This window comes from Carcharodon carcharias, chromosome 30 (genome assembly GCF_017639515.1).
Source record: "Carcharodon carcharias isolate sCarCar2 chromosome 30, sCarCar2.pri, whole genome shotgun sequence".
NCBI classification, from domain to species: Eukaryota; Metazoa; Chordata; class Chondrichthyes; order Lamniformes; family Lamnidae; genus Carcharodon; species Carcharodon carcharias.
In genome coordinates, this window is record NC_054496.1 from 9,581,203 (window position 1) to 9,605,726 (window position 24,524).

General features: G+C 43.9%; 1 protein-coding gene across 5 annotated transcripts in view; it reads right to left on the bottom strand.

Moving 5' to 3' along the window:
• olfm2a (olfactomedin 2a) overlaps positions 1-24,524 on the bottom strand; it is a 702,739-nt gene that overhangs the window by 18,333 nt on the left and 659,882 nt on the right. For all 5 annotated transcript variants that reach the window (XM_041177083.1, XM_041177082.1, XM_041177080.1 and 2 more), the window contains exon 3: positions 9,837-9,992. In XM_041177083.1, the coding sequence (XP_041033017.1) occupies positions 9,837-9,992 (156 nt within the window). The remainder of the gene's footprint in view (positions 1-9,836; positions 9,993-24,524) is intronic.

Sequence of the window (24,524 nt, forward strand, 5' to 3'; positions counted from 1 at the left end):
CTTTGTGCCAAACTTGTCTGATATCCTCCCTGCGAAAGTTATCGTGAAAGTTTTAAGAGGCAGATAAATGCGATGCCCTGTATCCTTCTAAACAAAATGGAAGCAAGTGAAATTAATAGTTCAGTAATTAATACCCTTTGAGAAAACAAAGGTTCCTGTAATAGTCAGATGTAATATTGGACTCTCAATATTTTTGATGTTTGCTCATGGGATATGGGTGTCACTGGCTGGGCTAGCATGACCTTGTTCACAGGGCATTTACAGGATCAACCACATTGCTGGAGTCACACATAGGTCAGATCAGGTAGGGATGGCCCATGTCCTCCATTATGTGGGTCTTACAATTGGCAATGTCATCGCCTTCTAATTCCAGATTTCCATTGAATTCAAATTTCACCATCTGATGTGACAGGATTCGAATCGACAGGATCCCCAGAGCATTACCCTGGGCTGCTGGGATACTAGCCCAGTGACAGTACCACTATGCCACCACCACACAACCTGGGGCAACACTACGATGGAGCCATGACATCTTATGTCATGAGAAACCCAAGCGTTCCATTGAGTACAAATTTGGTTTAACGAGCTGACTCCCATCTTATTTGGGGTGGAATCATCAAAACTAAGATTTGCTCATGTGCTTGTCCACCGAAGGGGAGAGCTAGGAGGAGCACTGGTTTCCTCAGGGACCAGCCTTAAGTCTAAGAATTAAATAAACCTCTGTTTTTCAAAGAAAGAAAATTGCGAATGAATTATTTTTTCCAAGGATGTAACAAGTCGTGACAGAGCAACTTCTTTAAGCCTTTTACATCGAACATAAAGCTTCTTTTATTCTGGTTCAATAATGGGCTGTAACCTTAACCCCAGAGGAGAATCGCACACTCCAATCTTTGCATTTCGCAAATAAATCATCCTTGTGTCCTCTATAAAGGAGCGCTGATTTAGTGAGAGAGAGAGAGAGAGAGAGAGAGTTTATTTTTACCGTGGGCCCCACGAGATTGTCCAAATCCATTTTAAAAAGGCGAACAGACTCAGCTTGTTGACATCCATCACAGCTGGAACCCTGGGACACCAACAACAGCTTGCATTTGTATAGCGACTTTTTACATGAGCAGAACGGACCCATGGCGCTTCACGGAAACATTATCAAACAAAACTTGGCACCGAGTCACATAAGGAGATTTCAGAACTGGTGAAAGATGTCGGTTTTAAGGAGCCTTAAAGGTGGAGAAAGAGGTGGAGATGCTGAGGGAGGGAATTAGTATGGGAACACCACCACCTGGAAGTTCCCTTCCAAGCCACACACCAGCCTGACTTGGAAATATATCAGCCGTTCCTTCACTGTCGCTGGGTTAAAATCCTGGGACTCCCTCCCTAATAATGGGTGTACCTACACTGCATGGGCTGCAGTGGTTCAAGAAGGCAGCTCACCACCACCTTCTCAAGGGCAATTAGGGATGGGCAATAAATGCTGGGCCCAGCCAGTGAAGCCTACACCCCATGAAAGAATATTTTTTTTTAAATTCCAGAGCTTAGGGCCCAGACAGCTGAAGGTGCAGACACTAGTGATGGACCAGTTAAAATTGGGAAAGCACAAGAGACCAGAATTGGAGGAGCTCAGAGACCTCGGAGGGTTATACAGCTGGAGGAGGTTACAGGTAGGGAGAGGATGAGGCCATGGACAGATCTGAAAACAAGGAGGAGAATTTAAAAATTAAAGCCTTGTTGGACCAGGAGCCAGTGTAAACCTGCAAGCGCAGCAGGAATAGGAGAATGAGACTTGGTCATTCAGAAGCCATTCACATATTAAATACATTGCACGTGTTTGCATCGATACTCAGCACTTGCTCAGACATAGGATGGGGCTCAAATTTAAAAAGAAGAGGCAGAAAGCACTCGACAGATAAACACTGCAACACAGGCCAGACAGATCCTGAAATCAAGTCCAATCGGATAAAAATAAATCTTCTAACAAGCAAAAGAGCCTTTTATCATCGTCACAGATTGCCCAGCTTTTAAACAGCAGGGAAGCGATTTACTGTATTTTTATGCCATACATTTACAGAGTTTGGCACCGAGCGGCTTAAACAAAGGCAATGGGACTGCATGTTCTAACCATTGTACACTGCTTGCTTTTTTAGTCATTGCCTGTGGCTGAGTAGTTGCTGAAACAGCTGAGGGGATAGCAGGCCAATTCAGCGTGCGGTCAAGAGTCAACCGCATTGGTGTGGGACTGGGGGTCACAAATAAGGCCAGACCAGGCCAGGTCAGCAGGCTTGCTTCTTGAAAGGACATTAGTGAGCCAGTTAGGTTGCCATGACAACCTGACAGCTCCATGGCCGCTTTTGACAAAAGCCCTCATTCAAATCCTCGAATTGAGACCTTCTGGGCCTCAGCCTGTGCGCTGACTCCGCCCAGTACCAGATAGGCAGCATGTCCGACATAAAGCAGAGGAACGGTCAGTCCGAGGTAGGACAATGTGCTGGGGATGGAGGAACTTGAAGCTAAGGGACTAGGTAGACTGTGCACGCCTCCTACCCTGGGCGTAACACACCTCAGAGCGATGGAGCAAATTATCGCAGGATTCACCTGACACTGAAATCAGCTACAGGTCCATACTGAGATCTGAGCAGACAGGAATGCAGGCAATGAATATGAGAGCTGCTACCTTGTTATTTTACACGTGGCATTCGGCTCTCATATTAACTACCACTCCCCAGTCATCTCTCCTGATGCCTGATGTACTGGGGTTGATTACAGCTTGAGACACTCGACAGGTTAAAGAGCAGACTATCTCTCAGTTCACTGGTGTAGACAAAAATTTAACTCGTGTCCCAAAATGGGGTTTTGGACTTATAACTTTGAAGTTAGTCGTCCTGCCAACAGGAAAAAACAGTTTGGACCAGTACTCTTACTTCCCAGTTTTTACTGGTGTTCCATTTTAAGGTATACAAGACCAGTTTGGACCAGTACTCTTATTTCCCACTTTTTACTATTTTTCCGATCTGGGATATGTATAGCAAAGAAGATGTCTACTCTAGTACTCTGTACTCAGAAAAGGAACATCGAAAGTTAGCATGCGGGTACAGTAAGCAATTAGGAAGGCACGCTGGTCTTTATTGCAAGGGGATTGAAGTACAGGAATAGGAAAGTCTTGCTACAAATGCACCGGCTATTGTGTGACCACATCTAGAATACCGTGTGCAGTTTAGGTTTCCATGTTTAAGGGAGGATGTGCTTGCATTAAAGGCGGTACAGTGAAGATTCACTAGATTGGTTCCTGAGCCGAGAGGATTGTCCTGCGAGTAAATTGGGCCTATGTTCTCCAGAGTTCAGATGAATGAGAGGCAATCTCATTGAAACATATAAGATTCCGAAGGGGTTTGACAGGGTAGATGCTGAGAGATTGTTTCCGCTGGTCGGGGAGTCTAAAACACAGGGGCACAGCCTCAGGATAAGGGGCCGATCGTTTAGGGCTGAGATGAGGAGAAATTTCTTCACTCAAAGGGTTGTGAATCTTTGGAATTTTCTGCACCAGAAGGTTGTGGATGCTCCATCGTTGTATACATTTAAGGCTGGAATAGACACATATTTGGTCTCTCGGGGAATCGAGGAATATATGGAAGCGGTTGGGAGAGTGGAATTAATTTAGCGAACCTTTGTTGCACTCCCTCTATGGCAAGTATATCTTTCCTTAGGAAAGGAGACCAAAACTGCACACAATACTCAGGGTGTGACTATTTTTTGTCTGTCTAAGTGTGTGGCTATTTCCGTTGGTTTGTGAATAAACAAATATGTCTTTCTACGGGACTAAGAGTGAACCATTGATTCCTGCCCCCATTAGTCAGGATCGTGTTGAACAGTGGAGCAGGCTCAAGAGGCCATATGCTCTAATCTTACTCCTGTTTCATGTATTTGTGTGTGGGGTGAAGTTGATAATGCTGCCTTTAGCCATTCCAGCGAGCTACTATTGGCTATTCCCCCTTCAAACAATGCAAAGCTCACCGTCTTACTGAGGTCATCATGCTTCTCTGCCTCCAAAGATCTGCACCACACCTCACTGCTGCCTCAACTCACCTTGCCCACCTCAGGCTGTGAATAACTCAACCCCTTCCATTCCTGATAATTGTGCCCATTATAATCTACAGCCTGAAAGCAGTAGCTTCAGTCAAGTGTCAAGATCATTCAAAGTTTCACAGCCACTAACAATTCTCTACTGCATTGACTTGCGAGAGTCTGCTCCGTGTTTGCTTCAATAGAAACTCAATTCACAGTTCCAAATAACAGGCCTCGCTGATGCGGTAGCCAGTTCTGAACTGGCTCCAGGGAATGTACCTAACTGGACACAGCTCTAAGGACATGAAACTGATTGTTTGAACAGAGCCTGGAGCCATTGTAATCTACCTTGGCAAAAAATGTGAATAAAATGATGTATCTTCCACTCCACTGTCCAGGGGATAGGAATCAAAGGTTCAGTCTTAGTCCCGGAGAAAGACATATTTATTTATTGACACACAGACAGAAACAGCCACACACTCACTCAGACACACGAAACATAGTCATGTCCTGAGTATCGCATGCAGTTTTGGTCTCCTTACCTAGGGAAGGATGTCTTCTACCCACCTCTGGCCACAGGGCGGGCAGCGGCATCACCAATCCAGCATGGTGGCAGCGATGTGGCCATGTCTTTGCCTGTGGGTTTGGAGTGCCTGGATGTAGCTGTGTTTTTGTCTGTGTGTTTGGGTGTTGCTGTGTTTTTGTCTGTGTGTTTGGGTGTAGCTGTGTTTTTGTCTGTGTGTTTGGGTGTTGCTGTGCTTGTGTCTGCGGCCAGTATTTTCCACACCCACCAGCATCAGGCGCGATTGCAAACTGGCTGCGTGCCATCGTAAAACCGATCGTGGCTCATTGTCCGCTCAAGCCATTGTACACACCCAATGCCGATGGGCATGGAAAATCCCTGCCATAACACAAATGCAGTCACATCCAGACACACAAAAGCACATCGCAGCCAGGCACACGGACAAAAACATAGCCACACTCAGACACACAAAACAAAGCCACACATGGACAAAAATTCAGTCATGCCCAGACACACAAAGAGACAGCCACACCCCGACACACAAAGAGACAGCCACACCCAGATAGACAAAGAGACAGCCACACCCCAACACACAAAGAGACAGTCACAGCCAGACACACAAAGAGACAGCCACACCCCAACACACAAAGAGACAGTCACAGCCAGACACACAAAGAGACAGTCACACCCCAACACACAAAGAGACAGTCACAGCCAGACACACAAAGAGACAGCCACACCCAGACACACAAAGAGACAGCCACACCCAGATAGACAAAGAGACAGTCACACCCAGACACACAAAGAGACAGTCACACTCCGACACACAAAGAGACAGTCACACCCAGACACACAAAGAGACAGTCACACCCCGACACACAAAGAGACAGTCACACCCAGACACACAAAGAGACAGTCACACCCTGACACACAAAGAGACAGTCACACCCAGACACACAAAACAAAGCCACAGCTTCACGCAGATACAGGGAAAAACACAACCACACACAAACACAAAGATAAAAATACAGCCACACACAGACACACACAAAAATACAGTCATGCCCAGAAAAAAAGTCACACCCAGACACACAGGCCAGGATTTTTGAGTCGGTGTGTTTTATGACTAAGCCAGCCAGCTGCAATTGCTTAAACAGGTCCTCTAATTGCTTTACATGTTCTTCCCATATGTTACTGCATATTACGAGATCATCTAAATAAACCACGCAGTTAAGTACTTCAGCTACGACCTCGATTCATAAATCTCTGGAATGTGGCTGGGGCATTTTTAAACCCGAATGGCATGACTCGACACTGATACAATCCACTTGGTGTAACAAAGGCGGATATTTCTTTAGCCCTTGATGTTAACGGCACTTGCCAGTGCCCCTTCAATAGATCAATTTTAGAAAGAAATGAGGTACTGCCCAGCCTGTCGATGCAATCCTCTAACCGATTGGATCGGGTACAAATCTGTCCTCGTTACTACATTCACTTTCCGGTAGTTTACACAAAATCTCGTTGATCCATCAGGCTTAGGAACCAACATGACCTGTGATCCCCAGCTGCTTTGGCTGGGCTTGGTCAACTTATTTTCCAAACGTATACTTGATCGCTGTTTCTAACTGAGCTCGTTTTTCTGGGCTCAACCAATGTAGATATTGTTTTATTGGCACTGAGTCTCCTACATCCACATCATGTTCAGTTAACATGTTTAGTACATCCAGTGTATCCCTACAAATTTCCTTATGTTTCTTAAGTAACCTTATTAAATCCTATTGTCCTTCCTCTAAATACAAGAACACAGTATCTAACCATCCCAGTATTGTCGTATTGGCTAATCGAATTGCAGGAAGCTTTTAGCAGTTTTTTATAGTAGAAACCTGGTGTTTCCATTTAGATTTCATCATTTACTGAATTTACACCCAAATCGTTGTTGTCTTTTGTTTCAAAATATTCTTGACAAGCTCCCACACTTTGTCACGACTCACTGGGGATTGTGCACTGTAATATCAAGACCCACTGTTCCCCCAACTGTGGCCAATGTGGAAAGTTTGACAAAACCACCAGATTGCCCCAATTCTACCCAACTGTTTAATTTAGGTTAACCGAATATGAGCACCAGGTTTGTAAACTTAATAACTAAATTAATGTTTATACTAGTCTTTAACTAGTGGCAAAAGAATGAGATATGAACTGTTAACTTCCAACTCAATAACTTAAACTCTACCCCTTCTTAACCCCTATAACACACACACACACACACACACACACACGAGACATACAAAACATGGATTTTAAGGGCGAGATAAGACAGTTCAATAGCACCAATCTGGAGGATGGGATTAATTGGGATTGATTTTGATTAATGTCTTCCAAATTCCTTGCAGTTTGTTGTTAATGACATGAGGTGGTCACCCACCACTTGCAGTCTGTGGTTCACTGGTGAAAGACTTGCCTTTCAATGTCTCTACCGGTGATTTTTCCCCTTTTCCTCTTTACAGGGGTTTTCAGAAAAAGCAGGTTACAGCAATGTGAGGGATAGCCAGCTAGCTATTATGGCAAATTGTTGGAATCTTACAATCACAGGAGACAGCGGTTTCAGGTCTTCCCTCTAGGAGCTGTTCTGCCTGCACTGTTACCACACAAAAACCCCAATCACCTGGTCAGGAGCCAACTAAAATGCTGTCATTAGGCAGTTTCCCCTAGTCCAGAACCCCTTTCCAGCACCATTCTGTTCTCTTATGACACCCTATGTTCCAGAATAGCAACACTGTAGATATTCCTCATCCAGCTCCAGTGAACATGTCTTTCAATGCAGCTATGATAGTTTTTTAAAGCCACAGTCCAAGAAAAATTAAAAAATAGGTTCTTTACACCCAGACGTACAGAATGAAATCAGTCACACCCAGAGCCACAAAGACACAGCAACACCCAGACATAGAAAAAGAGCCACACCCAGGCACACAAAAACACAGTCACACCCAGGCAAAAACACATCTACACTCAGACACACAAAGAAATCAGTCACACCCAGGCACACAAAAACAGAGCCACACACAGACACAAAAAAATACAGCCACACCCAGGTACACAAAACAAAGCCATATCCAGACACAGACAAAATTACAGCCACAGCCAAACACACAGTCCAAAACACAGACACACCCAGGCATACAGACAAATACAGCAACACCCAGACACACAGACAAAAACACAACCATACCCAGACACACAGACAAAAACACAACCACACGAAGACACACAGGCAAAAACACAGCCACAGCCAGACACACAGGCAAAAACAGACACACCCAGACACCGAGACAAAAACACAGCCACACCCAGACACACGGACAAAAGCGCAGCCACATCCAGAGACAGGCAAAAACACAGCCACACACAGGCACACAGACAAACACAAAACCAAACTCAGACACACATGAAAACACAGCCACACCCAGACACAGACAAAAACACCGTCGCACACAGAAAAAAACACAGTCTGATCTTGACAGACAAGAATTCAGCCACACAGACAAAAACAGTCACACCCAGGCAAAAACACAGCCACAGCCAGAGACAGGCAAAAACACAGCCACACACAGACACAAAAACACAGCCAAACCAAGACACACAGACTAAAACACAGACAAACACACAACCAAACTTAGGCATACATGAAAACACAGCCACACCCAGACACAGACAAAAACACTGTCACACCCAGAAAAAACACAGTCTGACCCCAACGTACAAGAATTCAGCCACACCCAGACAAAAACGCAGTCACACCCAGACACACGAAAACATAACCAAACCCAGAAACACAGTCAAAAATGAAGGCATACTCAGACACATAAAAACACAGCCGCTCTCATCACACAAAAGCATAACCACATTCAGACACAGACAGAAACACTGTCACTCATTGACACACGGACAAAAAACACAGCCACAACCACACACACAAAAACACAATCACACCCACGCACACAAACAAAAACACAGCCACAGAGACAAAAACACAGCCACACCCAGACACACAAAAACAGAGCCACATCCAGACACGTAGATAGAAACATAGCCACACACAGACACACAGAAAAATTAGTTACACCCAGACACACAAAAACACAGTCACACGCAGACACACAAACAAAAACACAACCATACCCAGACACACAGGCAGAAACACAACCATACCCAGACACATAGGCAAAAACACAACCATACCCAGACACACAGGCAAAAACACAACCATACCCAGACACACAGGCAAAAACACAACCATACCCAGACACACAGGCAAAAACACAACCATACTCAGACACATAGGCAAAAACACAACCATACCCAGACACACAGGCAAAAACACAACCATACTCAGACACATAGGCAAAAACACAACCATACCCAGACACACAAACAAAAACACAACCATACTCAGACACACAGGCAAAAACACAACCATACCCAGACAGACAGGCAAAAACACAACCATACCCAGACACACAGACTAAAACACAACCATGCCCAGACACACAGACAAAAACACAACCATATCCAGACACACAAACAAAAACACAACCATACTCAGACACACAGGCAAAAACACAACCATACCCAGGCACACAGACTAAAGCACAACCATACTCAGACACACAGACAAAAAAACAATCATGCCCAGACACACAGATGAAAATACAGCCACAGCCAAACACCCAGACAAAAACACAGCTACACCCAGCTGTATGGCTACATCCAGCCACACACACATTCATAAACACAGCTGCATACAGAAAGATACAGCTCTATCCTGAGATAAGCTTAGGGGCAAAAGGCACATTGAAAAAAACCCACTCCAAGTGAGTCTCTCTCTAACTGAAATGTTACCCGTAACTTCCTCCAGTAGCAAAAGAGTAAAGCCATCTTGTTTTTGGAGAGATGAAGAGAAGGAAGCTGTCAGGTTCATGCCCCTGGTCTGTGCTTAACTACTGCCGATCTCATAATGCTGCTGATCTTGCATTCAGTGCACAGAAAGTATATCAGTCAGGCTAGACACTGCTCATCCCACCACGTCAAACTGAGGTGGACATCTGTGGTTGTGATGGTCTCCAGTCAAATATCAAAGCTGTCTAATAACAACTTGGCAAAACAGTCGTGTGCAAGAATCTCCAACCGAGTTGCATTTTAGCAAAATTGGGGAGGGACATTGGAGAAGAAAAGAGAGCCACCTAAGGTGTTCCCATCGTACCTGAAAATTTTTGTTCAACAGGTTTGTTTGACTCTCTGCTGCGACTTTCAATCTGGCATTGAGAACTTTCATCAGTGATTCTGTGTTCCGGACATATTGGAGATCCCTGTAGGTGCGAAGATCCAGGACCTCAATAGACTGGGAGATGTTCTGAACCTGGAAAACAAGCATTGGATTTATCACATGTATCCAATCTCTCAAATATATATACTTTATATATATACACAAATATATATGTAGTCATTTGGCAGTACAGAACTTGAGTATTGATGAAAAAAGAGACATACTATCAAAACTTTTCATCTTGCACTCATCAGGACAGCTTGTACCAACAATAAAAAGGAACAATAATTTATACCACATGAGAAGAGAGTGCTGATTGGCTGGCAAGTGGACTTTGATTGTTCTAGGTGTTGCCATGGAGAATGCATGTCAATCATGTCATGTCAGGCAAGCACTTCATGGACTGTAGGTTGGGTTCAGTGTGGCTCACTTCCATATGCTTGAAGCTACATATGTTCACAAACAGGGCCCTTCTCCTTTGCAGACAGACAGAACATGCCCATTCTTTGTATCTTTTTCAGCTGAGCAAAATCTTGGGAACAATCATTCCCTGGTTCCTTCCCCAGGGCAATGCCTTGACCAATCACAGTTGACTTGCCTGTTTGAATTTGAACAAAGCCTGGCAGTTAACTGTTCCATACTGCATTCTCCATGGCAACACCTCCATCAGAGTCTATTTGCCAACTAATTAGCAGTTTCTTCTCATGCAGTATCAACTGTTGTTCCCTTTACTATTGGTAACCGTAGAAGTGCCAAGTACATGATCCATCTCGGCCTCCTCTGGAGGTCCCCCACATCACAGATGCCAGCCTTCAGTCTATTCAACTCACTCCACAGAATATCAAGAAACGGTTGAAGGCACTGGATGCCAGTGTCTCAACAAGCACATTGTTAAAGTCCAATAACAATCATTCTGTTGATTGGCAATTACACTGTACAGCAATTACATTGTTATAACAGGCGATGGCATCGAATGCTGTAACACTCCAGAGGGGAAAGGAACTGGGAGTCTGTCGCTCTGCTGAACTGGCTGAAGAATAAAACTGCTTGAGGTCAAAGATCAGCTTCCGACTCATTCTTCCCTTATATATAGTGATTGAAGTTAACACTGGATACGACAAAGGCTATGGACCCTGAGAATATTCTGGCAATAATACTGAAGACTTGTGCTCCAGAACTTGCCATGTCCCTAGCCAAGCTGTTCCAGTTCAGCTACAACACTGGCATCTACCCGGCTATGTGGAAAATTGCCCAGTCCTATCCTGTACATAAAAAGCAGGACAAATCCAACCCAGCCAATCACCGCCCCATCAGTCTACTCTCAGTAAATTGATGGAAGGGGTCATCAACAGTGCTATCAAGAGGCACTTGCTTAACAATAACCTGCTCACTGATGCTTAATTTGGGTTCCGCCAGGGCCACTCAGCTTCTGACTATATTACAGCCTGAGTCCAAACATGGACAAAACAGCTGAACTCCAGTGGAGAGGTGAGAGTGACTGCCCTTGACATCAAGGCAGCATTTGACCGAGTGTGGCATCAAGGAGCCCCAGCAAAACTGGAGTCAATGGGAATCGGGGGGAAACTCTCCACTGGTTGGTGTCATACCTAGCACAAAGGAAGATGGTTGTGGTTGTTGGAGGTCAGTCATCTCAGCTGCAGGACATCATTGCAGGAGTTCCTCAGGGTAGTGTACTCGGTCCAACCATCTTCAGCTGCTTCATCAATGACCTTCCTTCCATCATAAGGTCAGAAATGGGGATGTTCACTGATGATTGCACAATGTTCAGCACCATCCATGACTCCTCAGTTACTGAAGCAGTCCATATGCAGCAAGACCTGGACAATATCCGGGCTTGGGCTGACAAGTGGCAAGTAACATTTACACCACAAAAGTGTCAGGCAATGTCCATCTCCAATGAGAGAAAATCTAACTATCGCCCTTTGACATTCAATGGTATTACCATCACTGAATCCCCCACCATCAATATCCTGGGGGTTACCATTGACCAGAAACTGAACTGGACTAGCTATGTAAATACTGCGGCTACAAGAGCAGGTCAGAGGCTAGGAATCCTGTGGCAAGTAACTCACCTCCTGACTCCCCAAAGTCTATCTGCCATCTACAAGGGACAAGTCAGGAATGTGATGGAATACTCTCCACTTACTTGGATGAGTGCAGCTCCAACAACACACGGGGCTTGACACCATCCAGGACAAAGTAGCCCGCTTGATTGGCACTACATCCACTCCCTCCACCACCGACGCACAGTAGCAGCAGTGTGTGTACCATCTACAAGATGCACTGCAGAAACTCACCAAGCCTCCTTAGACAGCACCTTCCAAACCCATGACCACTACGATCTAGAAGGACAAGGGCAGCAGATAGATGGGAACACCACCACCTGGAAGTTCCCTCCAAGTCACTCACCATCCTGACTTGGAAATATATCGCCGCTCCTTCACTGTCACTGGGTCAAAATCCTGGAACTCCCTCCCTAACAGCACTGTGGGTGTACCTACACCACATGGACTGCAGCGGTTCAAGAAGGCAGCTCACCCACCACCTTCTCAAGGGCAATTAGGGATGGGCAATAAATGCTGGCCCGGCCAGCGACACCCACATCCCATGAATGAATAAAAATGATTCTTGTGAGCTGTCCTGATGAGTGCAAGCAGAAAAGTTTTGACAGCATGTCTCTTCTTTCAGCAATACTCATATTTACATATAAATATATAGATAAAATGCACACTTATACATACATATATTAAAAATACACACATATAAAAATAATATATTATTTAATTCTAATTAATTATATATTAATTAATTATATATTAATTATAATATATTAATATAATAATATATTATTATTTTTATATGTGTTTATTTTTAATATACATTTTTATGTATATGTATTTTATATATATATTTATATGTAAGCATGTATTTTATATATTTTAATATATATATGTATTTTATATGTATACACACGCACACACATAAATACAACAACTTGCATTTATATAGCACTTTTAGCGTAGTAAGACTTTCCAAGACACTTCACAGAGGCAATTAACAAACAAAACTTGACACTGAGCCACAGAGGAAATATTAGGGCAGGTGATTGTAAGCTTGGTCAGTAGGACAGGTAGTTTTAAGGAGTGTTTTAAAGGAGTTTTAAGGCATTTTAATTCAGTAAGTTTCAAAGTACTGGTGGATAAGGATAACAGGAGTCCTCGGGTTAAGGTGCTTAATTGGGGGAAGGCTAATTATAACAATATTAAGCAGGAACTGAGGAATCTAGATTGGAGGCGGATGTTTGAGGGCAAATCAACAACTGACATGTGGGGGGCTTTCAAACATCAGTTGATAAGAATTCAGGACCGGCATGTTCCTGCTAGGGTGAAGGATAAGTTTGGCAAGTTTCAGGAACCTTGGATAACGAAGGATATTGTGAGATTAGTCAAAAAGAAAAGGGAAGCATTCGTAAGGGCTAGAAGTCTTGGAACATATGAAGCCCGTGGAGAATATAAAGAAAGAAGCAAGAAACTTAAGCAAGGAGTCAGGAGGGCTAAAAGGGGTCATGAAAAGTCATTGGCAACCAGGATTAAGGAAAATCCCAAGGCCTTTTAGGCCCACTCAGGGACAGAGGTGGGAATCTGTGTGTGGAACCAGAAGAAATGGGAGATATACTGAATGAATACTTCTCATCGGTATTCACCAAAGAGAAGGACTTAGCGGTTGATTTGTCTAGGGAAGAGTGTGTAGATAGCCTGGATCATGTTGAGATCAAAAAAGAGGTGTTAGGCGTCATGAAGAATATTAAGGTGGATAAGTCCCCAGGGCCAGATGGGATCTACCCCAGAGTACTGAGGGAGGCATGGAAGGAGGTTGCTGGGGCCTTGACAGAAATCTTTGTATCCTCACTGGCTACAGGTGAGGTCCCAGAGGACTGGAGAAAGGCCAATGTTGTTCCATTGTTTACGAAGGGTAGCAGGGATAATCCAGGAAATTACAGGCCGGTGAGCCTTACGTCAGTGGTAGGGAAATTATTGGAGAAGATTCTTCGTGACAGGATTTACTACCATTTGGAAGCAAATGGGCGTATTAGTGAGAGGCAGCATGGTTTTGTGAAGGGTAGGTCATGTCTCACTAACTTGATTGAGTTTTTCGAGGAAGTGACCAAAGATGATCGTCGATGGAAGGGCAGTGGATGTTATCTACATGGATTTCAGTAAGGCCTTTGACAAGGTCCCTCATGGCAGATTGGTATAGAAGGTAAAGTCGCACTGGATCAGAGGTGAGCTGGCAAGATGGATACAGAATTGGCTTGGTCATAGAAAACAGAGGGTAGCAGTGGAAGGGTGCTTTTCTGAATGGAGAGCTGTGACTAGTGGAGTTTCGCAGGGATCAGTGCTGGGACCTTTGCTGTTTGTAGTATACGTAAATGATTTGGAGGAAAATGTAACTGGGCTGATTAGTAAGTTTGCAGACGACACTAAGATTGGAAGATTTGCAGATAGTGAAGAGGATTGTCAAAGGATACAACGGGATATAGATCGGTTGGAGACTTGGGCGGAGAAATGGCAGATGGAGTTTAATCCGGACAAATGTGAGGTAATACATTTTGGAAGATCTAATACAGGTAGGAATTATACAGTAAATGGCAGAACCATTAAGTGCATCGACGGGCAGAGGGAACTGGGTGTACAGGTCCACAGGTCACTGAAAGTGGCAATGCAGGTGGATAAGGTAGTCAGGAAGGCATATGGCATGCTTGCCTTCATCGGCAGGGGTATTGAGTATAAAAGCTGGGAAATCGTGCTGCAGCTGTATAGAACCTTGGTTAGGCCACACTTGGAATATTGCGTGCAGTTCTGGTCACCACATTAACAGAAGGATATAGAGGCATTGGAGAGGGTGCAGAGGAGGTTTACCAGGATGCTGCCTGGTATGGAGGTTATTAGCTATGAGGAGAGGTTGGAGAAACTCGGATTGTTCTCACTAGAGCGACGGAGATTGAGGGGCGACTTGATTGAAGTTTACAAAATTATGAGTGGCATGGACAGAATAGATAGTCAGAAGATTTTTCCCAGGACAGAAGAGTCAATTACTAGGGGACATAGATTTAAGGTGAGAGGAGAAAACTATAGAGGAGATGTGCGGGGCAAGTTTTTTACCCAGAGGGTAGAGAGTGTCTGGAATTCACTGTCAGAGGAGGTGGTGGAAGCAGATACAATAGTGGTGTTTAAGAGGCACCTTGACAAATACATGAATAGGATGGGAACAGAGGGACACGGACCCTGGAAGTGCAAAATGTTTTAGTTGACGGGCAATATGATTGGCGCAGGGTTGGAGGGCAGAAAGGCCTGTTCCTGTGTTGTACTTTTCTTTGTTCTCTTTGAAGAGAATGAGGCAGAGAGAACTTTAGGGAGGAAATTCCAGGCTGTAGGGTCTTGGAATGAGTAATTAAGGGAGCATGTTTTCCCAATGTGTCGGTAATGTAATGTGTCGGTGTGGAAATTTGGACACAGCAGTTTTCACCTATTTGTATACATGAAAGGGGTCTAACACCTATGGGCACTGCTATCCATAATCCTGCCTTCACTAAATGGCACATTTGGCCATCATGGGCTCATGCTTCCTGTCTGCCATTTTGGAGGTTAGCAGCTGTTTAAGCACCCAAGAAAGAGAAGCTGCGCAACTGAATTTCCCAATTCGTCAAGACTTCCACGTTAAGGTTGCAGTACCCCGTCCAGTTGTTGCCGGGGAGACAGGCGGGATGACCAACTGCACAGAATGAGATGCCGGTTAATGCACCCATGCTGGAACCCCTACGAACTTCTGAAACTGATGTGGGAAAATGGGGACTTTACCTGGGTGTTTAACCCTGCAGTGTTTCCCTCCAGTGCTCAGTGTATGAGAGTCATCAAGTTGTTTGATTATATGTCACAGCGGAGTCAGACCTTACCCAACACCCGCTTACAAACTAAAATGGCCAACTGGGGTGGGAAGTTGCTAACTTTACCACTCCTTGGCCTGGACACCAAGGACACCAGCTGCACTGTCCCAAGCATATCCCCAAATAAGCTCAACCAACTCAGTAGAGCTATCAAGCCTGAAGTCTTATGAACTGTATAGTTTATTAAGCCACTGAGAAGAGCTGTTACGTTGCAGCCTCTCAACAAACCACTCTCTCAAGCCATGTAGCATTCAGTGGGTAATTAAATGGGCAGTGCCATCACCTTCTGCACAGGCTTCGTTGTTGGAGCGGGTCCATTTTAAACATTGTCGCAAGGTCCATCATGTTGCTGGCATGGAAGTTAGCAACTTGCATTTACATAGCGCCTTGAGTGTCCCAGGTCACTCAGCAAACAAAATGTGACACCAAGCCTCATAAGGAGATGTTAGGGCAGGTGAGTGAAGAGGCAGTGTTAAAGGAGCACCTGAGAGGCAGAGAGGTTTAGGGAGGAGAGCCCAGGCAGCTGAATACATGGCTGTCAATTATGGAATAAAAGAAATAGGGGGTGGATAAGAGGCTAGAGCTGGTGTAGAGTCCTTGGACATGACAGCATGAATTGGATTCTGCCACCTAAATTATCTAAAAATGTCTCAGCTAATGAGTAACCTTACCGTTTAATCACTGTAGTTCTATAGGCAAATATAGCAGCCATTTTGCACACAGCAAGACCCCATACAGAGCAATTGGATGAATGGACCAATCTTTTCATTGTTGTAGTGGGAGAAGAATGTTGACCAAGATATTGGGAGAACGCTCTGCTCTCCTTCGAATTGTAATTTGGCGAAACCTTTAGCATCCACCTGAACAGACAGCAGGGGCCTCGGTTAAGTTTGAGGTCTCTTTAAGTGTACATAAAGGACTTGTATTGAGTGAAGCTCAGTTTTAGCAGTGAGTTATAGATAGTGGAAACCTCATGACTCACAAGCCGGCTGCAGAAGCTTTACACTTAACTCGAGGGACAATTCCAACTTTTGCTGGTGACCTGTTTACTTCATTTAAAAGGAGCCAGATGTATAGATCCGTGTGTTTATTAAGACTGTGGAAATTGATGGTTCCTGAGCGATTGAGATGCACAGAAAGGACATCCAGGATGAAAGGACATCTAAGTTAAATAAATACTCACCAGGTATCAGATCAAGAATTTGCTTGAAACAGATTGCATAGATTTTATGCTTGGTCACAATATGACAGCAGTACTCCCCAATGCCCTTTATAGAAATGGTCCAACGGTAGGTGGGTTAATTTGAATGCAGCTCAGGTGGATAAGATGAAAAAGCTCTTCAATCTGAAACCCATAGGTGTTCTGCGTGACAAGAATTTGGGATGGTCTTCAGAGAGCCACTTGTAGGTGTAGGTGAGAATCAAAAGCATCAAACTGAAGATGAAACGCCACTAGCTGGAGGTCCCTCTGAGAGGTGGCTAGCATGATGAATGGAAAGGTCATAGAGTGCTTTCACAAGGTTAGGGTTAAGGTACAATGCAGGGGCAGAATAAAGTGGCCTCCCTGACTTGGGAGTATCTGACACTAGCATCTGATGTTATTTCAAAAATAGCCCATTCCCCTGTATTAACATCCCTGCTATCAGTGTGTACAAAGAACTCGCAGAAAATAAACAGTTCCTAAAGCGTGCTGTCGAAGAGCTGACAAGACTTGTCGGGCATGTACGTATGAAATACGCCACTCTATCTCAAACTGAGCACTCAACGGAGCCCTTTCTCCAACAGCCAGTCTTGAGAATCTCTTTAAAAAGGACCTTCAAGTACGCCAGGTATTTTATATCATTGAAATCTTCACATTCTTCTACGATGTATTAGTCTTCAGATTATCATCTACATTATTAGGGAGTTCTGAACGGATGCTCAGCTAGATTGTGCCCACCTCTATCTGGGTAACACTAAAAACACAATTGATGGCATTGCATCACCTCCACAACATAAATTAAAAGGGGAGATATTCCTTCCCAGAACCAGTAAAGCAAAAAAGTGTCATAGCAACAGCTTTACAAAGGTGGCTTAGAATTCCCTGGAATTTTACAGCACAGGAACAGGCCATTTGGCCCAACTGGTGTTTATGCTCCACATGAGTTTCCTCCTCTTCCTTTACTTCCTCTCACCCAACCAGCATATCCTTCTATTCCCCGTCTCGCTCACAGGTTTATCTAGCTTCCATTTAAAATGATCTTTGCTGTCCATCTCAACCACTCCTTGTGGTAGCAAGTTCCACAATCGCACTACTCCCCGAACAAAGGTTTCTCCTGGATTCCCCCAATGGACTTATTAGTGGCTATCTTACACTCATGGTCTCTACCCCAGGGGAATACATCTCTCGTGCTACCCTGTTGGATCCCTTCATAATTTTAAGGGCCTCCATCAGATCACCTGAGGCTTCTCTTTCGTAGAGAGAGGAGATCCAGCATGTTCTGTCTCTCCCGACAGATTTGGTTCTGATATTTTTGATAATATGATTCCTTTGGGACAACCAGCATTGCTATAGTGGGACCATATCCTTTATTTCAGAGGAGTTCGAGAGAAAAAAACAAGGTACTTGATGCAGCTGATCTATAAGTTCATCTTTGAGACATTATTTATATAAAAAAAAGAATAATTTGCATCATTGAGCATTAAAGCAGAAGTTAATCAAGCCAAGTGGTGATATAGCTTCACAAAAGAGCTGGTGGTTATTAGCTAAAACAATTCCAAGTGATATTAATGTTGTTTGGCTGCATGGAAGTCTAAATAAGTAAAGACCCAATCAATAATTTAAGGCTTCTATAAGCTGGTGAGAAAGGGGGTTGGGGAGACCCAGTCCTGTGGTTTTTCCTGAGATTGGGGTAGAATCCATTCAAAGGAGGAGTGAAATAAATCATTTGTCAACAGAATAAGCCATTTACTTATTTTAAAAAATTTGTTCATGGGATGTGGGTATTGCTGGCAAGGCCAGCATTTATTGCCCATCCCTAATTGTCCTTGTTCAGGAGGACAGTTAAGAGTCAACCACATTGCTGTGGGTCTGGAGTCACACACTGGCCAGACCAGGTAAGAATGGCAATAGTGAACCAGTTTTTTTTAACAACAAACAACAATGGTCATCATCAAACTTCTAATTCCAAGATTTTTATTGAATTCAAATTTTGCCATCTGCTGTGGTGGGATTTGAACCCAGGTCCCCAGAGTATTACCCTGGGTCTCTGAAATACTAGTCTAGTGACAACACCGCTGTGCCACCACCTTCCCCAAATTGGTCATGGTCATGTTAAATAATGCCTGTTCAACCCTCACCCCAGAAAACCCTTACCCAAAACACATAAACCATTGAATGAGATACTATTCAGCCCATTTTGTTCATTCTGTCCATGGTCCATGCTCTAATATGGAAACCCCTCTCTCATCATCCCTTACAGACTTTCCTTTCCAATTCATCTGACAGTATCTTGATGCAGCTCTTACCTCAACAGATAACAATCAGCTCCTTATTTTTTTAAAGTGTCAATTGATCCTAGATTAATGACCACCTTTGCAGATCTGATACATAAGTCCCACCATCTGCCGGGGAAAAAAATTCTTTATAACAAAAGAAAGTCATGCATTTATATAGCACCTTTCATGATCTTAGGATATCCCAGAATGTTTTACAGTCAGTGAAGTCATGGAGTCACTTAAGATGCACTGCAGCAATTCACCAAGGCTCCTTCAACAGCACCTTCCAAATCTACAACCTCTACTATCTAGAAGGACAAGAGCAGCAGTTTGATGGGAACACCACCACCTGGAAGTTCCCTCCAAGTCACTCACCATTCTGACTTGGAAATATATTGGCTGTTCCTTCACTGTCACTGGGTCAAAATCCTGGGACTCCCTTCCTAACAGCACTGTGGGTGTACCTACACCACATGGACTGCAGCGGCTCAAGAAGGCAGCTCACCACCACCTTGTCAAGGGCAATTAGGGATGGGCAATAAATGCTGGTCTAGCCAGCGACACCCACATCCCATAAGTGAATTAAAAAAAGTACTTTTAAAATGTCGTCATTGTTGTACCTAACACAGCAGTTAACCACCACCCAGCAAGCTCCTGTAAACATCAATGTGATAATGACCACGTCTGGTTTTGTAATGTTCATTGAGATATATATATATTGGGCAGGACACTGAGAATAATTTTCCTGCCCTTCTTTGAGTGCCATGCGATCTTTCACATCTATCTGAGCAAGCAGGTGGGGCCTCCATTTCATGCCTCATCCAGAATTTCTAATTTCTAACATTGCTGAAGGCTGATGAAGATGGTGCTTGCACTCTCTCCCCTCATGTGTGTGGCCCAAGAAAAAAACATGAGCATACAAAAACTGAGAGGAAGAAAAAGATTAAACTGGCGTCTCTCTAGCCTTTCCCATACATCTGTGAAACACTGGGCACCATGTTGCAGACTCATGTGACCAACTTGAGCCAAGTAATCCTGTGTGAACAGGAAAGAATCCAGTGATACCCACATCCCAAGAACATGTAGAAAAAGGTTGTGCCAATGTGAGAAATCAGTTCTGACTCTAGAAAAACTACGGAAGAGAAATCAGGAGTAAGATCTGGAGCTGGGATTGTTACACTGAGAAACTTTGCAGTCAGAGAAAGGGGCAACTCTAATTTCATTCATTTGAGTTGAGTTCAAACTTGGGTCCAAGAGATGAAAGGACAACTGTTTAAGTTAGTTACGCTAGGTAATCCTTTTCAAGCTGTGTAATGACTTTCAAGTTAACCTGATTTATTCATATTTGTACAATACTTAAGGGGATAGACCTTTACAGATGGTATAAAGCATCAGGAAATCGGGAATTGTTTTTTGTTGTGATAATTCCCGAGACAAACATAGGGAAAATATCAGGCTGAGACTGTCCTGGGCCACAACAACAGCTTGCATCTATATAGCGCCTTAAAAATGGTAAAATATCCCAAAGGCACTTCGCAGGATCATTTACCAAGCATGGGGTCACAGAAGGTCAAAGAGTTAGGGCTAGACCAGAGAGTGGGAGAGAAGTTTAGGGATGGAATTCCAGAGCTTAGGGCCGAGGCGGCTGCCAATAGCGGAGCAAAGAAAATTGAGGAGGCATGAGAGGATAAGCTTGGCGGAGCGCAGAGATCTCGGAGTTGTAGGGCCGGAGGAGGTTACAGCATAGGGGGGAGGTGAGCCCTTGGAGCAATTTAAAGATGAGGATGAGAGTTTTAAATGTACCCAAGGCCAAGCTAATAACCTGATATATTTTTTAGACACAAGCCGAGAGGCCCTTGACTAAATAAGTTGTCCTTTTCTGTCACGTTTTTCATTAGTCACCTGTTAGCCATCTTGTTAAGTTTTGGTTCTTTATCTTTGGGACCTTTTGGGAGAAGTGAGAAACACGCGACTTCGAACTTTTACAATCAAGCTGATACTTGCAGTTGAAATGATACAGTGGTACTTTCCTTTGAAATTCCTCTGATGGTAAAACTGGGCCTGTGGGAGCAAGCGTGGACCTGATCGAGTGCACGCCGCCATTTTACATGCCCCAGGGGGATTAGGTTAAGTCTTGAAAAATGTAATAAAGTTCAAAAACAATTTAAGGACATGTCCCCTCATGTGAAACTGTCACATGAGCTGCGACATGTCCATTAATTTTTAAAATTTAATTAATAAACCCTTCATGAAACCTCATCCCGCCCCGTGGATGAGGTTTCATGAGAAATGCAAAGGCCGCCTGGTCTACTCGTCTGCCCGACAACCCTTAAGGTTGGACGGCCAGTAATCTTAATGACTTTAATGACATTCTTAATGGCCATAAAAGGCCTTTGACAATTCAGTGGGCGCGCAACCGTCCACTGACAATCTAAATGACGCGCTGTGGCATCGGGACACCTGTCCGATGTCTCCGCCCCCGCTCGCCGACCAGATAGTTCTTCCCCGTGACACTACATCAAAGAAGAGCAGGGAAGTTCACCCAGATGTCCTGGACCAGTATTTATCCCCCAGCCAACATAATTAGACCACAGATTATCTGGGCATTATCGCATTTCTGTTTGTTGGGAGTGTGCAAATTGACTGCCACATATCACTACATAACAACAACTCTCAAGAAGTAGGAGCAAGAGTAGGCCATTCAGCCCTTCAACCCTGGTAGTCTCAAGTGAGCAAAGTGCACAATGCAATTTTCAATACACTACACGTGCCTATCTTTTCCATTCTCATTTAGTTGGATGAGTATAGGGCCTGCACCTCTGAAACTTTCTGAATGATTGATTTGGCAAGGCTGGGAGCACAGGGTGTGGAGAATGGAGGGTTGCCAACTCTATCTGGGTGCATACCTGGATGTTTCATTACATAAGCTAAGAACAGATAATCAGAGCCATTCTCTCAGCATCCACCCTGTCAAGTCCTCTCAGGATTTTATAAGGTCACCTCTCATTCTTCTAAATTCTAAAGGGTATAGGCCCAACCTGCTTGTGAGATAACCCCTTCATCTAGGAGTCAGTTTGAGTGAACCTTCTCTGAACTGCTTCTAATGCAATTAGACCAAAGCTCTACACAGTACTCCAGATGTGGCCTCATTAAGGCCCTGTGCAGCTGTAGCACCACTTCCCTATTTTTATATTCAAATCCTCTTGCAATAAACACCAAGATTCCATTTACCTTCCTAATCACTTGCTGAACCCACATACTAACTTATTGTGATTCATGCACCAGAACATCCAGATCCCTCTGCACCTCTGCATTCAGCTGTCTCTCTCCATTTTAAATAGTGTACTGCTCTTTAATTCTTCCTGCCAAAGAGGACATGTTCACATTTTCCCACCTTATACTCCATCTGCCAAATTTAACCTATCTAAAATTCCTTTGTAGCCTCTTGATGTCCTCCTGACAGCTTACTTCCCCACCTCTCTTTGTGCCACTTTAAATGTATTTCATCAGCAGTAAAGTTCAGAATGCCCCGAGATGGTGAGCTAGAGGGGTGACAGAGAGACAAGTCTTTCCGGACAGAATGGTGCTTTAACAATAATAATTTTAAACAGATCGAGCGCCATTTTTCAAAATAGCAGATGGAAGAATTTGATTTGAATGTATTAAATTGTTTCTAATATCTGACGGTGTGATAGACACTGGGGTCAGTCTCACCATTCTCCTCGGTTTGCCAACTCTGCAGGAAAGACCTAGAGACTCCAGGACACTGCTGTGAGCAACAACAGGAGAAAAATTACAGGAGAATTTAAAAATATTACTTTTTTTCTCTTTTTTTTTAAAAAAAAATTCCATTTACTATTTGTAAAAATATTAGAGAAAGGCTGTTTGACTGATGGCCAAGAAGCATTCCAATGGATATCAAAGAGTTTGATCACTACTCAATTGGCCCTGGGAACATAGTTGGCCTGGAGGAGGGATCAATGGCGGGGGTGGGGTGGTTTGACATAGAAGATCATGTGATGACACCTCCAGGTATGCACCCAGATGGAGCTGGCAACCCTCCATCCTCCACCCCCTGTGCTCCCAGCCTCACCTAATCAATCATTCAGAAATGTTCGGAGGTGGAGGCCCTATACTTATCCAACTAACCCGAATGGGTAAGATAGGCATGTGTAGTGTATTGAAAATTGCATTGTGCATTTTGTTCATTTGAGGCTACGATACACACGTGTACCAGCAGAGGGAATCTGCTAGGAAGAGATAATAAAGGATCTATGTTGAACAGCTCATGCAGTTCTAATTCTAAATGTTTTTGGCATAATATATAAGCTGTTTCTGTCCCAAGAACTTCACAACATGCAGGTTTACATAGGAGCTCAATACATGTTGGTGGTGGGGATTGATGAGGGCTTTTGAGTAGGATGCTCAGTCAGGCTTCCTAACTCTGGACTTACTGCAGGTCAGCCGCCTACAAGAGAAGGGTTACCAAAACCACAGCCCATGGCTTACATACGGCACTGAAGCTTGAGCGAATTATCCCCAGATACCTTCGCATATCAGTCCTGTTCACACTATGATTGGTTTGCTGGCTGATCTTGTTTGAATATTATGAGCCTGGTATTTTTGAAAAGGCTCCTCTTGACACTATGAATAAATCAGAATGCTAAAATCGGTTAGGATCAGCAAGCTGCAATGTGTGTGAATTAGTGAAAAGATGGAGCTAAATTTTACATGTAATGCATGAAACGCTTTAATACCAACCTGCACAGCCCACAAAGACTGAGAGCTCAACCACCTCTCCCCGAGGAAACCTCAGGGTACCACCGAAAAGTACAGCAGTTATGCTGAATTTCTATGGTACTTTAGTTAGACCACTGTTGCAGTTCCACATACAGACCTGGTCACCGTATTATAAAAAGGTTATCGAGGCACCGGAGAGATTTACAAGCATGATGTCAGAATCGATGAGGGAGAGAGTCTCCAGAAAAGGCTGCAGTGGGACCTAATAGAAGATTTTTTAAATTGTGAAAGGTTTTAATGGGGAAGAGCGAAACTAGAGGCATCAATATAATGAAGAAATCCAATAGCGAGTTGAGAAGGAATGTCTTTACCCACAGAGTGGTGACAATGTGGAACTCACTACCGCAGGGACTGGTTGAGACAAATTGTATAGATACATTTAA